At 50.0% G+C, this 15,632-nt stretch overlaps 5 protein-coding genes across 5 annotated transcripts; 2 read left to right on the top strand and 3 right to left on the bottom strand.

Moving 5' to 3' along the window:
• Window positions 1-3,556: 3,556 nt before the first annotated feature.
• On the bottom strand, window positions 3,557-6,882 carry VTN49DRAFT_2984 (uncharacterized protein; the record flags this gene model as incomplete). The annotated part of the gene is made up of 7 exons (XM_069410769.1): window positions 3,557-4,701; window positions 4,755-5,114; window positions 5,169-5,340; window positions 5,393-5,899; window positions 5,953-6,015; window positions 6,062-6,312; window positions 6,366-6,882. 7 exons carry the CDS (start codon window positions 6,880-6,882, stop codon window positions 3,557-3,559), a joined length of 3,015 nt encoding a protein of 1,004 aa, XP_069269542.1.
• A 1,059-nt stretch (window positions 6,883-7,941) lies between these two features.
• On the bottom strand, window positions 7,942-8,574 carry VTN49DRAFT_2983 (uncharacterized protein; the record flags this gene model as incomplete). The annotated part of the gene is made up of 1 exon (XM_069410768.1): window positions 7,942-8,574. The coding sequence occupies one exon, from the start codon at window positions 8,572-8,574 to the stop codon at window positions 7,942-7,944; it is 633 nt and encodes a 210-aa protein (XP_069269541.1).
• Window positions 8,575-9,575: 1,001 nt separating this feature from the next.
• VTN49DRAFT_2982 (uncharacterized protein) lies at window positions 9,576-10,696 on the top strand (the record flags this gene model as incomplete). Its single annotated transcript, XM_069410767.1, has 5 exons — window positions 9,576-9,620; window positions 9,690-9,782; window positions 9,833-9,846; window positions 9,916-10,610; window positions 10,671-10,696. 5 exons carry the CDS (start codon window positions 9,576-9,578, stop codon window positions 10,694-10,696), a joined length of 873 nt encoding a protein of 290 aa, XP_069269540.1.
• An 814-nt stretch (window positions 10,697-11,510) lies between these two features.
• On the top strand, window positions 11,511-13,172 carry VTN49DRAFT_2981 (uncharacterized protein; the record flags this gene model as incomplete). The annotated part of the gene is made up of 6 exons (XM_069410766.1): window positions 11,511-11,556; window positions 11,612-11,742; window positions 11,800-11,881; window positions 11,941-12,003; window positions 12,060-12,346; window positions 12,402-13,172. 6 exons carry the CDS (start codon window positions 11,511-11,513, stop codon window positions 13,170-13,172), a joined length of 1,380 nt encoding a protein of 459 aa, XP_069269539.1.
• Window positions 13,173-14,572: 1,400 nt separating this feature from the next.
• Window positions 14,573-15,320, bottom strand: VTN49DRAFT_2980 (uncharacterized protein; the record flags this gene model as incomplete). The annotated part of the gene is made up of 3 exons (XM_069410765.1): window positions 14,573-14,901; window positions 14,971-15,157; window positions 15,234-15,320. The coding sequence occupies 3 exons, from the start codon at window positions 15,318-15,320 to the stop codon at window positions 14,573-14,575; spliced, it is 603 nt and encodes a 200-aa protein (XP_069269538.1).
• Window positions 15,321-15,632: the final 312 nt, after the last annotated feature.

Here is a 15,632-nt window from a genome sequence, read left to right as displayed (position 1 = left end):
AGTTCGGCTAAAACAATGCCGAGATTGGCGAGGAAAATCTTGTTCTTCCGCCTGCGAGCACGAGAGGACGGAGAATTCAATCATTGGTGCGAAATACCAACTGTGTGCCTCCGTGACGAACTCATGTGCATACAAGAATCGATCACATCATCTCACACCGCAAATCTGGGACCGCAGGATCTGATCGATCTGGCTGATCGATCTCTGTCCTGACGATAAGTTATCGATGAGCTGGAGTCAGCATGTCGGACTAGTGTCCCGGTGAGACAATACGGAGTTAGCCAAGACTGGGAGTGTGTCTCGAGCGTAGTTATTACGGTGCGATCAGAAGCATAGATCAGCTGGATCGGTTTATCGCTGATTTTAATCAGAAAATCAAAAGCAACCTTTGGAATGCATGGGATGGTTATCGTCAGATCATTATTGGGAGAGAATAATATGAAGTGTCCTTGGTTTCGACCGGGACGGTCAGGCTGTGCTGAACCTGATCGCCGAAACGCATGGTCTGCAGACTTTGATGGTGAGACCTTCTGTGCCGCCGCCATTGACATCATTCCAGATCCCGATGCAGCATCATGCAGGGGTATAAGCTCGCTCTTTTGTCGACTATTGCACGGAGGATCCGGGCCTGGGGACATGATATTGATGGGTCTTATGGCATGTTGCCATGATTGGTAATTTCATTGTCGCCAGAGGGTGCAAATTAAAACAACCATGGCGCAGCCGCGCATGATTAATTAAAATTGAGCCGCTGGCGCGGTTGGCGTAGTTGGCGGCGAGGAACCTGGTTGGGGAAAAAAAAAATTTCTAAAGCCCAAGCACATTAATTATGAGCTGAGGCTGCTGAACAGCATTCACGCAGCTATCGAATGTGTCAATTACAAAGCAATCCCGCCGTGCATCGTTGGATTCGGAGTCCCCGGGATGCCAGGCGTGATGTCGATGGATGCGGGTGATCTTTCACACTCTTATCCGATTGTCACCTGTCTGGGTCCAGAAACGTAATCAAGGACGTCACAAGGGTCTACTTCCATGTCTTCCGTATGGTGCAAGTCTAACGGTGGCCTGAGCGGTAGTGTGGGATGGAAGATGGAAGAAAAAAAAAAAAAAAAAAAAGCGTCCGACCACGCTACTGCAGGTCCATTTCCAACTCCCGCTGCTTGCATTTGATCTGGCCAACTGCAGATAAGATTGCAGTTCTAGGACGAATCGGATGCAAAGAAAAGAGAAAAATGCGAAGCTTGCAGACTAAAAAAAAAAAAAAAAAAAAAAGCCATCACACTGTTGGACGCTGAGTCATCCTCTCTAATGGTCCAGGCCGGTACGGGCACGATCACGTTCCTGAAGCATTGGCCACGGGCAACGCGCAGTCGGGGGTGGCTCCTCCGATGATCCTTTCATAGAATTTATAAAAGCGATGGCCTCGGCTGTGCTCAGACGTGATCTTCTCCTTTCCGCCGTCAATCTGGAAGGAAAATGCGAGCGATGATTTTTCTGAATCATTGCGCGGCCCTGTCCCAATTGTGACTACCTGGGCTGCTGAAGTGCCAAGTCGGCGAAGGAGGTCGGGCTTTGCCTGGCAAAAGTGGCCATCCAGCCACTTTCCGAATTTAGCAGGTTATGTAATGCAGGCCCCACAATCCCGCCGGAACGAAGCTTGGACTTCCGCCCTCCGCCGTCTCCAGTTCCACTCGCCAGACTGTGCTCTCACTGGCAGACAGCGAGAAGCTCGCAATTGAGCCAACAGCAACAAATTTCTTTAGGTTCGATGAAGTCGGAATACAGTCGGAATACCGTATTGAGCCGGATTACTGAGCATACGGGGAGTATAGTCGAGGGATTTAGGACCATGCGGTACGAGCACATTGACTCGAGAGCTACTCTGCACCCCTGGAAGCCACACAGTCCGCCTAACTGCATAGCCTATTCCTCAATGCCGGGTTCTCCAGATCGACAATGCACTCCTAATTAATGCCTGCGGTCAATAGACAATGATCGCCCTCGAGCCGTTGAAGCACAGTAAGAAACGAGAAGGTTCTCCAAGGAACCATGAAACATTCCTCGGAGGCACCTCTCAAATAGGCAAAGCGTGCATGTTCCTAAAAAGGCTGAGTGGTTAAATCCAGCCAATGGTTGATTTTCTTTGTATGCAGAGCATGAGTGATTGGCCAAAATGCAATGAGCCGACCATTTAACTTTTTGGGTAAAACATGGCCTCGTAATTGACCGGTCCGCCCGGCGGATGGACTATGGGGGAACTATGTATTGATCCGTACGAATACGGAGTATATTGTACCATACGAGTATGGTACATCCCGGCATCCGTAACAACATGCACGGAACTAACGACTCCGTGCCTCTCCATCAGTGCGCCTCAATATTGAGACTCCCCGTCCCAAGAACACAGAAACTCGTCCCGAACAGCCCAACTCTTCAGAATTCTAGCCACGCGCTAAAGAATGGCTTTCAGTCTAACGGCTAAAGGGAGTCGGCACGTGGTGCGTTGCCCAACGGGAGTTCAGGGGAACGAACTGCAGTTCCTGGACGGATCCTGGACACAAGCATTGAGTTAGTTATCTGCTCTGTGCTAGTAAATTACCACGGACATTGATACGGAATTTTACAAGCATCTTGACCAATTCCCGCAGGAACAGCTGTTGCCGGTCGACAGAAAAGGAACTCGTGCCATCCATATCGATATAACTGATAGAGTACTCAAGTTATTGTTCGCAGCATTTTTCGACCAGGATATAGATAGCATCCTATATTGGTATGCAAAGACAACAAAGTTGCCCATTCTCCTCCAGAACTTACCCTTTGACTTCTAACATCTCACTGGCTCCACGATCGAAAAAAGGGGGACTTTTCGAGAAGCCCTAAGAGAGAACCAAAACAACAAAGTGGATCATTTTATTGGATACCGTTGCATCGGTTCGGGGCATCACTGGCGATGCCCTAACTAAGACTATGATACAAAATTGGATAAACCGACTCTGCGGTTAAGTTCCGTAACGGCACCCCCGTTAGTTACGCCATAACTATTTGGGAGGACTCGTAAGTACAAAGTTATTACAGACTTTTTCCTTTTTCTTTTTTTTACGGAGTATACTAACCATCGCTCCGGGTAATCGCTACAATAATCCCATAGCCTAACCTTGCCGATGATGACTTGTAACGGCGCCATTCCTCATGGTCCATAATCTAGAGGCTCATCATAATAATGCAAGGCTATGAGTGGAGAACTGGAGATTTAGACCAGCAGGGTACGTAAGAGGATGATGATGATGATGATGCTCTGTGGGCACTGCTCATCATTGTTTTAACCGAGGTACGGAGGTAGTTACTCTCCATGCATGGATTACTCCGTACCTACGGAAGAATAATGAAGGCACAGACCCTGGTGCAGTGGGCAGGTAGCTGGTACCGAGTGGTTTCGACCGTAGAGAAAGAGGGCCTCTCCGTAGCTTCCTAGGGATCTACCTGGTCACTGCTCCCAATACGGTAGAGTGAACGGGCCTGGAGACTCAATCCATTGGTTTAGGCAACAAGCCCTATTCTATCCAAACATGCCATCCATATCCAAATCTGTCAGCAATTCAGGGTTGTCCATGTTCGCCGCGTTGAACATATCGTCAATACTTGTGTCCATTGCCGTCCCCTGCATCCCGGCCATGCCTCCATCCAAGCCCCTGCTCGCTTCCATTCCAGGATTCTGGGCTTGATTGCCCCCAGCCGCTGCCGCGTCTTTCAGCATCTGATCAAAGTCGTCGGCAGGACCGCCGGTGACCCCTCCCACGTTCATCTCATTCTGCTCGGCGGACACCCCGGGCGCGAAGTTGCCACTTGCATCCATATTAATATTCTCAATAATGTTCGTCATATCCAAGTTGGTGACATCCTCCGGGATCGCCAGCAGAGCATTCACTCGGCGGTTGAGACGCACAATGATTTCCGCTCGCAGCGGATCCTTCTCCGCAATCTTTGGAACGTTCTCATATTGCAGCAAAAGTGCATCTCGGAGCGTGAGAACGGCACTTTGTGGCTGAGCTTCCTTGCTGGATTCCACAAGAGGATGGAACATGGCCTGGTCCACGGCGAAAGATTCAGGCATTGGCGCACAAATCAATGTCGCCGCCACATCGAGGGCGATGTCAAGGTTTCCCGCCTGAACCTGCGCATGCAGTTCGTCAATCAAGACAGGCAACACACGCGTAGCCGATAGCAGTCGAACACCGGTGAGGATCAATCGATGAGTGTAGGACGGTGCGGACATGTTTGACTCGGGGTTGGCGCTCCAGATTACCAGAGAGTGGAAAGTCATCTGGATCACGCCCATTAGGCCGCCGGCGTGCGTCGTCCAGGTGTCCAATTCCGACCGCCGATCAGAGTCTGTCCGCCGACTGCTGCTTCCATTGCACTTAAACGAGACGTGCGGCTCCAAAACATCCAAGATGGGCTTAATGTCAGTACGGCTCCGATGCCGTTTGAACAAGTCATGGAGCTGTTCCTCCAGTCCGCGTGCAACGATACCCAAAACTGTTTTGTGGATGGCATCCGCCTCTCCAGAGATAGAATTAGGTTTAACCAGCGCGTGAAGCGCTTTGAGGGCAATCGTTGGCTCTGCCTCCGACTCCCAAATGTAGTTCCCTAACCAAGTGAGAGCGAAAACCAGAGATGGAAGTAGAAACGGTTCCAAAAGATCTGGCGCGAGTCAGTCTGATAAATAATTCTCAAAGCAATATCTCGATACTCACATTCCAGACCTCCCTTCAGTGTATCAAACTCCAGCTTTCCCATTTCGCAAGCTCCAACAGTCTGACTAAACAGGGTCGGTACCAACAAGTAGTACTCCTGTGGACTGCAAGATGACATTGTTTCCTCGCTAATCCCTTCCGCAATGAAGAGGGCCGAGATCCATTGCCCTAGGTTCTTGTGTTGCTTTTCCGATAAATCTTCCAATTTCATGCTGCACGACCCGCGATCCAATAGTGTCCAAACGAAGGACTGGCTATCAGAGATACCGAGATCGTACTGAGTTAGGTCGTACCGATACTTGAACGCCAGGATCAGGAGGAGAACGCTTCCAAACTCGTCATAGACAGGCTGGTTTTCGCCTGGCAAAATATCAGGAACAACTCCATTTCCACTTATGCCATCTCAGCACTCACCCTGATCTTCATCCCAGCGCCATGTATCCAGAAGAACGCAGAGAGGCTGCAGAATCGCTCTGGGACTGCGGAAAAGGAGCATCACATCCAGTACCTGCGGTCGCCGTGACAGTGAATTGCAAAGGGCCTTCAACGTCACTGTCTCTTTCTGATTACAGAGACTGTGCATTACCTAGTCCCACGTTAAGACATGGCTTACTTCCCCAAGTTCATTCATCACTCACATCCGTGATAGCGGCAACAATAATCCCTGCGTTACCTTCCATTGACTCGATCTCCGATATCAACTGGTCCGCTCGGTCTTGACTCGACGTGATCTGGTTGATGATATTATCCTTGATGTACCGACCCCCAACAGGCAAAGTCTGCATGGGATTTTCGCCCAACAGGCGCTCAATGCTCGATTCTGGGATGAGCCGATGGAGAGCGCATGAGAAGAGAAATTCCTGGCGAACATCTGAAAGGACTGTGTTCCCGGTCATTTCGAACATCTGTGAGAAGGAGGGAAAAGCGTTGGGGTCTACTCGGCTCAAAGCGTTGCTGATGCAGACCTCCATCGGAATGGGTTCCATTGACGTCGCAGCCATGCCTGCAAGAAAAGGTGGTAATTTGTTGACGAGAAACGAGCGGAAGATGAACATGTTTCGACGACACTCATTTCTGTACATGGCATTTGACAGGACGTCAAATGTCGCCGTAATGAGCTCCTCAACGAGCATTTGAGCATCGCCCTAGACAATTGTCAGAACAATACTTCCAACATCAGATCAATAATCAAACTTACAGCATATCTGTTTGAGAGGTAATTCATAAACATGGTGTCGTCGACAAGAGGTCGACCGACGAGCTACTCCATTAGTGTCTGCATCATCAATTGAGACCAAGATACTTACAATAGCATTGATGTAGATGTAAAGCCCTGCTCTAGCATTCATCACGGGCCTGTCCATGACAGATTCTTCGAACTGAAGCACATTGATGTTGACAGCATCCATCATAGGCATATCTAGCGACTTAGATGGAGGCTCGCCATATAGATCAAACGCCTTTTGTAAATTATCCAATCGGTTCCGCAGATTCACTGAGATGCCATTATATGACGACAGATACGCATTGAGTGCCTGCCCTAGCTTGATCTTGAATCCTACGGCACGTGAGAAACACGATCGACAAGTGACCACAGCATCTCGCACGCACCCTCGGGCTTATCTAACGATAGAGCCTCAAGGCCCTTTTCAAGTCCAGAAACGGCGACAAACAGGATGCCTATGGATTCGAACAAGGAGGAGGCATCCGACGAGCTTTGTATACCGCCTGTCTGCTGATCCTCGCTGAGGTTGCTGTTATGCCATCTCACAATGGCCAGGATCCAATCCGCAAGAACAGAAAATATTGCCACAGTTTCGGAAAGTGACAAAGAACAATTGCCTGAAGACAGCAAGATCATCACATCTTGAACAATTCGGGTATCGGCCATCAAGGTGGTCGCCTTCGCATTGAGATCAACAAGACGCTCATCCTTTGGGGCAATTGAGCAGTACTGGAACAATTCTTTGAGAACAGTAGGAATCTTCACAAGTCCCAGCTTGATCAGCAGATCCATATAGAGCGAGATTAACGGGTCATATTGACCCGTGGCCGGACGACATTCAAGAAGTGCATCGACGATGGAGGCCTCCGCCAGCGAAGAACGCCTCCATAATACACCCAGCATTTTTTGGAGATCGTGAACCCCTACACGTCGGGAGAGACATTGCTGGAAGAGCTTCCTCCATTGATTGATTGGCGCTCCCATTGTCACGGCAAGTTGTGCATGGTCAACGCGACCCTGGGCTTGATTGATCAATATTCCGGAGGTATCAATCAATTCATGTAGTAACTTGAAATAGGACGTATTTTTCAGTCTCAAATCAACATAGCGGCCTTCACGGGAGCATGGACGATCAGCGCTGTCATTTGCAACACCTGAATGAAGCCTTGAAGATGACCTCCTGTGGGTCACGGCCCTCGACATCATAGGCCATCCCTGATTGGCTGACACACTGGCTCTACCCTCGGATGTGGGTCGGTCACGTGGCTTCATGAGGCACACTGACGACAGGGCAACAGTTCAGGGTGAACATGCAAAGTACTCTCTTCCTGGACGGTGTTGATTGTAATTGAGTGGCGCGGGCTCGCATATGACTTGGGAGTGGATTCAAATGAAACTGGAATTCCTTCGATGGCCGGGCTGCTGGTCAGGGCAACAGTGATCCGCAAAGGAATCTCTGCACACATACTAGTTATATATTCTAGGCACAGATGGCCCGGTAGGCCTTAACATGAAGGAAATGATTGAAGCGGGGTGGAAGAGACCTGAAAAACAAGATGATCGCCTCCGCTGGTGAAGTAGGTCTCCTGTATTATCTCGGATTGCTATTGATTATTCCATCATCTAAACTCTATGACCCTAAATTTATACAACGAAGCGTCCGAGAAATCGAGATAACTGCCACAAAACGAGAGCGGTGCGACAAGCCCAGTAATGCAAATCGATCAATTGAATATGTCCTGCAAGTTCTCGTTGCATATCTCCCCAGTTGCATGCAACTCCAGAAGACGTGAGTAGGAGAAGAGTGTTTCTTGATTCATGAACTTTGTCTGCGGTGATCAAATGCATGCAGGATATTATCGTGGAATGATGATAATATTGAGTGAGGACCTCGAAGGCGTCGAAAAAATGTACTTCGTATTAATGATCTATGCCGACGGCAGTCAAGGTCCTCCGGCTGTATCATGAACGCGACTCACGACGACGAGACGCGGAAGAGGACGACTCGGCAAGCGTCTCTGGTGCCCGTGGTCCAATCATCCAATCCTCCATTGCTAACCATTCACTCCATTTTCTCTCGGCCGTTTCGATCTCCGAATCGAGAGGACTCTGCAGAGGATGTAAAAAGGGCACGGTTTCCGTCGGACTCATGTCGTAGTCTTTTTTCACCATTGCCCAGCCACCACTCTTGGCTGCAAAGAGATAATTGCGTCGTTCTTGTTCGTGAATTGGTCCAACGCCAGCTGTCCAGTCGTCGCCGAAGAAGCCGTGCAGAACTCCAGGAAAGTCCATTCCAGTGGCAACCAGGCGACGAATGTAGGGAATGAGAGAAACCGCCGGCGGTGCGTTAGTCCCAGATTGAGATTGCTGACCTTGGCCGGTCGTCCCTGCAGATGAAGAATTGAAGATCGGATGTGGTTGCCTCTGGAAAGGCAGGTGGATGTTCAGAAACGCGGAGAGCGCTTGCACAGTTGAATTGTGCTGAGCATGGTCGAGGAAATACCGCTGGCAGCTTTGATATCGGGGATACCATTCAAAGATATCGAAGGGCAGATCGTTCTGACTTTGTAAGGCTGGTTCTTCAGACTCCGTCATGGCTGTATCGTCGAACTGCTGATGTCCCGGGTCGGGGTTCATATCCAGTCCTTCGGTTCAAAGTAGAGGGACCGGATCTACATACAATAGCGGACTTGCTGACTGCCTGGTGCTCGAAACGGGCCGACTTAACGTTCCTGGCCGGACATATGTTCCGCGTGTGAATGATGACGATAGACTTGGGTCGATAAAAAAAGAAATAGTAGGTCGTGGATGAGGTCCGGTCAGGCAGTTCGCTTCTAATGGTCGATACGAGGCAACAGCCAGCCCCTGCCGATGCCTCTCATGCGACCAGATGCTTTGTACAGTTCATCATCACCCCTGCCTGCATTGCAGTGTGGTTGCATACATGGACATGATTGTGGCTTCGCTGTTGATAGATCGATCCCATCCGTTGCCAGATCGGCTCCGCTCCGATCGATCTGTGGCCGGCATCTCGGCTAACGCATCGCGATCCAATCCCCGCAGTAACTTGAGCTGTGGCTGATTGATCTGCACCGCCACCGCTTAGGCCAGCTGCTCTCGTTGGCTTGACCCTGGCACGTTGACCGTTGGCGGCGTGGCCCTACAGTCTTGAAGTTCTGTAGTGTATGGCACTACAGACGCCCTGCACAGTCGAAGAATCGGAAAATGAACGTTCATTCTGGAAATTTAGTGCAATGGTTTGGTATAATCCGGATTGAACCAATTTCACTGCCAGAGGCACTATGTATCTGGATGGCTTGAATTGCTTGGGAATTTGGAACCCCACTTGCGTCATAGGTTACTTTAGGTTCTGTGGGAGACTGGGAATTACGCACAGCTCAAAATGAAATGTGAGGAACCGGACATCCCGCCGAGACTGTGGCATGGATAATGAATTGCCCTGTAAAATACTCCAATGAGAGCATTATTATCAATAACCTCCACGGTTAGGATCGTCAGTTTAAGCGCACCTGTCAAGCTGTACTAATCCTTCTCGTACTATATTACTCTTGTATATGGTTTAACCAACTACTACAATGTCCGCATCGAAGACAGCGTATTCGCTCTCCTCCACAATCCAAGTGAGTTTTGCAGCAGGCTGTGGTTCAATAACGAAAACATGAGGGTTGACAGCTTTCCGTTGTTAACAGCTTTCCAATGGAGTGTTAATGCCACGGATTCATTTGGGTGTCTATCTCACCTCGGGAAAAGAGACCGAGAATGCTGTAAAGTACGCCTTGGAGGTGAGTCGACCGTTCTGTGAAGTGCGAAGAATTGAGCCAACAATTTGTAGGCTGGTTATCGAGGGTAAATCTCAATATCCGAACGGCAGATAATGCAATGAGTCCTTGCTGATCGATGTCAATGGACATGAAGATTCGACAGCGCCCAGATGTACCATAATGAGCGAGAAGTCGGCCGTTCCATCTTGCGGTTCCTCGAAGCCGAGAAGAGTAAGCCCAATGGCGTAAAACGGGAAGATATATTCTTCACATCGAAACTCGCTTCGAACATTAGCTACGATGCCACTCGACGGTCGATCAAAGAATCGATCCGAGCCTCGGGCTTGGGTTATATCGATCTCTTCTTGATTCACGCTCCGTATGGTGGACGGGCCAAGCGGCTAGAATGTTGGCGCGCGATCGAAGATGCGGTTGCCGACAACGAAATCCGCGCGGCGGGCGTGAGCAACTACGGTGTCAAACATTTACAGGAGTTGCTGTCCACGAACCCTCGTATCCGCCCGGTCGTCAATCAGATCGAAGTACACCCGTTCAACACGCGAACCGAGATCACACAATTTTGTCAGGAGAACGGCATCGTCGTCGAAGCCTACGCGCCACTGGTTCGCGGCTATCGTATGCGCCACCCCACAATCGTATCATTGGCAGAGAAATATGGGTATACGCCGGCGCAGTTGCTCGTGCGGTGGAGTTTGCAGCATGGATACGTGCCGCTGCCCAAGAGCGTCAACAGGGACCGGATCATCTCCAATGCGCAGGTTGACGGGGCTGAGATCTCGGACGAGGATATGAAGGCAATGGACGCATTGGACGAATACCTTGTGACTGGTAAGAAATTGAACCAATCCTATTTTTCTCTTGCCGTTGCTGATGGACAATGGACACAAGACTGGGATCCAGTGGATGCTCCATAATCACGTGTAGGGCTTCCATTCCAGGGCAGATTTCCTATCATTCATTGCTCTGTGGGCGGTGGCTTGAACTCAGAGGCGGGAAGATCGTAGGGTACATGCACGCTATTCCCTTTGTAGACTAGCGCATTCAAACGGAATCTTCCCTGGGAGATCCCCAGATCTGATCTTGATATCAAATTGATCATGTTTCCAGTCCTACAGAACAGTCCATTTTTCACACTCCTTCTGTTCTTCTGCTATCCGGGCTTTCCGGATGTAGAGTAAGCAGGGCAATTCAAGGTGGCCAGGGGCAACGCCGATCTCGGAATCCCGAGATTTTTCGGGAAGCGCCAGAATATGGGCCATCGGGAAAAACCGCGAGCTACGGTGAGCTTCACCCGAACGTTACATATTTTTTTACTTGATGGTTTCGGCCGTTTGTAACCCCCAACTCCAGTCAACTCCAGTGCCCGGCGGAGAAATAATGATCCGTGTCCGGTTATCAGCAAAGTTGATAATCTCTTAGCAGATTGTTTGACATGCTGAAATATAAAAACAACCGCGCCTGCTGCTTTAAGGCTCTCCCACGCCGTGGAGGCCTCCGGCCGTCGGGCTGGGGATATCCACCGCTCCAGCACATATTTATTGCGGTCATTCTTCCTTGCGGAGGGATTTTCTTTTCCTTCTCCTTGTGTAGTGTTGTACGATTCTGTGAACTGTCGCATCCGTGTAGCCCGGGAGTCTTTCATATATTGTGTCTGTTGAGCCTTCTGCTTGAGCCTCCAGCGTTGTCTACTTCTCTCTCACACGCCAATTTCTTCTGTCGTTGAATATCATGGCTGTCCTTCCCTCCGAGCCCGAGTTCGAGCAGGCCTACAAAGGTACCGCCGATTTTGTTCACGCAGCCCCCGTTTCAAGCTAAGACCAAATCAATAGAGCTCGCCGTCACCCTTGAGAACTCGACTCTTTTCCAGAAGTATCCTCAGTACCGCAAAGCTCTGCGGATTGCCGCGATTCCGGAACGAGTTGTTCAGTTCCGTGTAGTTTGGGAAGATGACAAGGGCGAGGTAAATTGCCGAGAACGAGCAAACTATCGGACCCGACCCGTGCTGATTCCGACGCAGTTGCAAGTGAACCGGGGCTACCGTGTGCAGTTCAACTCCGCGCTGGGTCCTTACAAGGGTGGTCTGCGATTCCACCCGTCTGGTACGTTACTAGACTTCAATTGCAAAGACGATTTACAGATCCAACTGACGGGACGGCAGTCAACCTCTCCATCCTCAAATTCCTGGGCTTTGAGCAGATCTTCAAGAATGCCTTGACAGGATGTAAGTTCCAATGTTAAAATACAACCGGATGCGGCAAGCTGACGATTGCGTCCTAGTGAACCTCGGCGGCGGCAAGGGAGGCGCCGATTTCGATCCCAAGGGCAAATCCGACAATGAGATTCGTAAATTCTGTGTCGCGTTCATGACGGAACTGGCACGGCACATTGGCCCAGACACCGACGTCCCCGCTGGAGATATTGGTGTCTCTGGGCGCGAGATTGGATACCTCTTTGGCCAGTATAAGAAGATCCGCAACCAGTGGGAGGGTGTTCTCACTGGCAAGGGCAACAGCTGGGGTGGCAGCTTGATTCGACCGGAAGCCACCGGCTACGGCCTCATTTACGTGAGTATCCACGGATTGACCCGGGACTGGTCATTTCTGACAAGCGAGTAAACAGTACGTGCAGAAGATGATTGAATACGCCACCAATGGTAAGGAGACCATTGCCGGGAAGCGCGTTGCCATCTCTGGCTCCGGCAATGTCGCGCAGTATGCCGCGTTGAAGACGATCCAACTCGGCGGGAAAGTGATCTCGATGTCGGACAGCAAGGGCGCCCTTGTCGTGCGTGACGTTGACGGCGAAGGGTTCACTCCTCAGGAAATTGAGGAGATTGCGGCTCTGAAGGTGGAGCGCCAGCAGATCAGCATCCTGGCGAACAAGGAGCCTTACGCCACCAAGTACAAGTACATTGAGAATGCTCGTCCATGGACCCACCTTCCAAAGGTCGACGTCGCTCTGCCGTGCGCCACTCAGAATGAGGTTTCCGGTGATGACGCGCGGGCCCTGATCGCGGCTGGTACGCGATATGTGGCCGAAGGCTCTAATATGGGTTCGACGCAGGAGGCGATCGACGTTTTCGAGTCCCATCGCGAGACCAATACGGCTAATTTCGTCTGGTACGCCCCGGGTAAGGCGGCGAACCTCGGCGGTGTTGCCGTTTCTGGTCTGGAAATGGCACAGAACTCCTCGCGGGAGTCCTGGACCAGCGAGAAGGTGGACCAGCGATTGCATCAGATCATGGAGAATTGCTTCAACTTGGGCCTGAAGACGGCGAAGGAATACGTCAAGACGCCTGAAGGTGCTCTGCCGAGTCTTCTGGCGGGCAGCAACATTGCTGGCTTTATCAAGGTTGCTGAGGCGATGCATGATCAGGGTGATTGGTGGTGATTGAGAGGGTACATACTTTGGGTTCATCTTTTTTGTGTTGGTCTTTTAAGATACCATGGTGGTTTGCTTTTGGGTGCATTGCTTTGGGACTATGTTCATAGATTTCGGATAGAGGGAGTCATGTCTTTACGGATATTTTTCGGATGAATGATATTTTTGCGCATAATATGTTTGGATCGATGGCTTCATAAGGAATTCAAGACCTGATAATGTTGTGATGGACCTTTCCTGGTGCTGCTGGGATGATTCAGGGCATTCAAGTATCACAGGTTATTCGTATGTTCCTGTACACTGACAATCTCCAACTTCGTGCCATCATTGCAGAGTAGTTTCCAATTTGTCTTCCGTTCGGGTACACCCACACATGCACGATAAAAGGTATGTGACACATCGCAGGCAGACCCTGGTCTAGTGCGGAGAAATACTCGTACTCTATAAATTACAAAGCAAACCAAAACCGGGCAGCCATCCTTGTCAACGGCAAGGTTGCTTCTGTCCAAGTGCCGTTCAGCATCGACAGAAGTGCTCGTAAATAGTCTAACCATTTCCAGTAAGTGATCATTATACTAACCAAATTTGGACGATTAGTAACTGGCTTAGGGAGGCAAACAGTGCAAACTCTCAACTCGGAGGGCAAAAAAATTCTCCGGAACGGCCAAAATTTCTTTCTTTCTCCAACTCCTCGCTCAAAGAATCGCATTCAAAGCTCACACACAAGAGTGTACCACCCGGTACCTCTTCACCTACGGAAGCTTTGGGAGAAAGTCCCCGGACAACCTGCACCATGTTTGCCCTCCGGGCGCATGGCATCAACATTGGCAGGCACTGCGGAAACGCGCCGCCATAAAAGCAGTTTGATAGCGGCTTACGCCCTGGGCCTTTTTTGCCTTCTTTAGTCCTCTACGCGACGTTCGTGCCGGACGGAAACAATGGCGTGGTTGGGCTATAGAGGGGAAGGCGTTGGAGAATATCCAATAAGGGTTGCTCTTCGTCGCGGTTCGATAGTGATGCGATTGCCTGTGCATCTTCGGCTGTAACTTTCCGGTTATAGCTGGAGATAGGGTAACTCAATGGGGCTCATTCTTGAGGCGAGGAGTTCTATATCTTTTTTTCTCTTTTACGAGTCTGTAGCTTATGGAAAGCGGTAGTGAGTCTCTCATCGCGAGCTCACTGCAGATGCCCTGTCGAAGGGGCCGGACTCTCTACTTTCATTTTACCCACGTTCATATGATGATATAACAATCATAGAGTCAAGCACAGAGGATCCTGAGCTTTATGCCTGGATCCAGTGAAGACTCGATTGTAATATCTGATGAACATCAACGGGATAGGTTTAAGTTATGTCGTAGAAAAGCTTGAATCTATTATTTCTATTTGAAACCGTCCCAGGATGAGGACGGCTAGAGCTCCTTTTTCTCTGTTGCAGCACCCTGTGTCTTCTTTAGAGTCTTCTGGCCCTTATTACCAGCATTAACCATCGCATCTCCAACTAGCGAAATGACTTTTCCACATGCGAATCCCCAAACATGGATGCTCACTGTGCCCAACGGTGCACGTGGCAAAGAGAGCACGAATTCGACGGGATACGGGAACCAACCCTGCGGCAGGTCAAACATGGGAGTCTTCGCGTAGTACATTTGCAGGAGAATCTTGAATCCCGTTGTGCTGAGCCAACGCGTGGTACGGATGGTCCAATTGAAGGAAGTCCTTTTCGCACCGATCGCGCGGTCTGTTTCCATTTTCCCCGGGTTAGATCAGAGGATCGAAGTAGCGTCGGTAGAAAAAAGAATGCACGCACTCAAAGCCTCGAATTCTTCGAGGGTCTTGTCATGCCGACGGCGGAGTTTCGCCCATTTCGCAAACTCGTCTTGCGAGCTGGTCGAGTCCATTTCAGTGCGGAGTCGAATGACTTCACGCTTCAGTTCGCGTTGTTTGCGAGCATCTTTCGAGAGCGACGTAGGAAGGCGAAGGTAGAGAATCCATAGCTGTTTAGCAGGACACAGAAACGTCGCTGTTAGCAATGTGTGATTCTTCATTGAGGTGCGAATCGCATCCTCGTACCAGCGTGTCTATTGTGTTTGCGCCGACCGTGTTGATCAGGTAGATGGCCAGATTCACCAGGAATACAATGACTATGATGGAAATCATGGCGTCTGAAGGCCCGTTGACCGAGGACAATCCAAAATGTCGTGAAGGTGTCGCGTGGCACACAAAAGACGAGACGGTGAAGAGAGAGAAGCAGCTCAGGATAACGAACGTTGCTTGGCCGACCTGACTTGAACTTCAACTCCCAGATTTCTGGCGCATGGGCGACGAGTTGATTGCGCGACAAGGAAAGAAAAGCAATTGGCAAAAGTTAGGTGGTGAGAAATGCTTGAAGCTAAAATTCAAAAAGAAATTCCGGGGATTGAGAAATGACGATGACGTCTAGACCGGACGGACAACGCACAACACTCCACT

Source organism: Thermomyces lanuginosus (assembly GCF_041956635.1).
Source record: "Thermomyces lanuginosus strain ATCC 200065 unplaced genomic scaffold VTN49scaffold_27, whole genome shotgun sequence".
Classification (NCBI taxonomy): domain Eukaryota; kingdom Fungi; phylum Ascomycota; class Eurotiomycetes; order Eurotiales; family Trichocomaceae; genus Thermomyces; species Thermomyces lanuginosus.
This window is presented reverse-complemented; position numbering and strand designations above follow the sequence as displayed.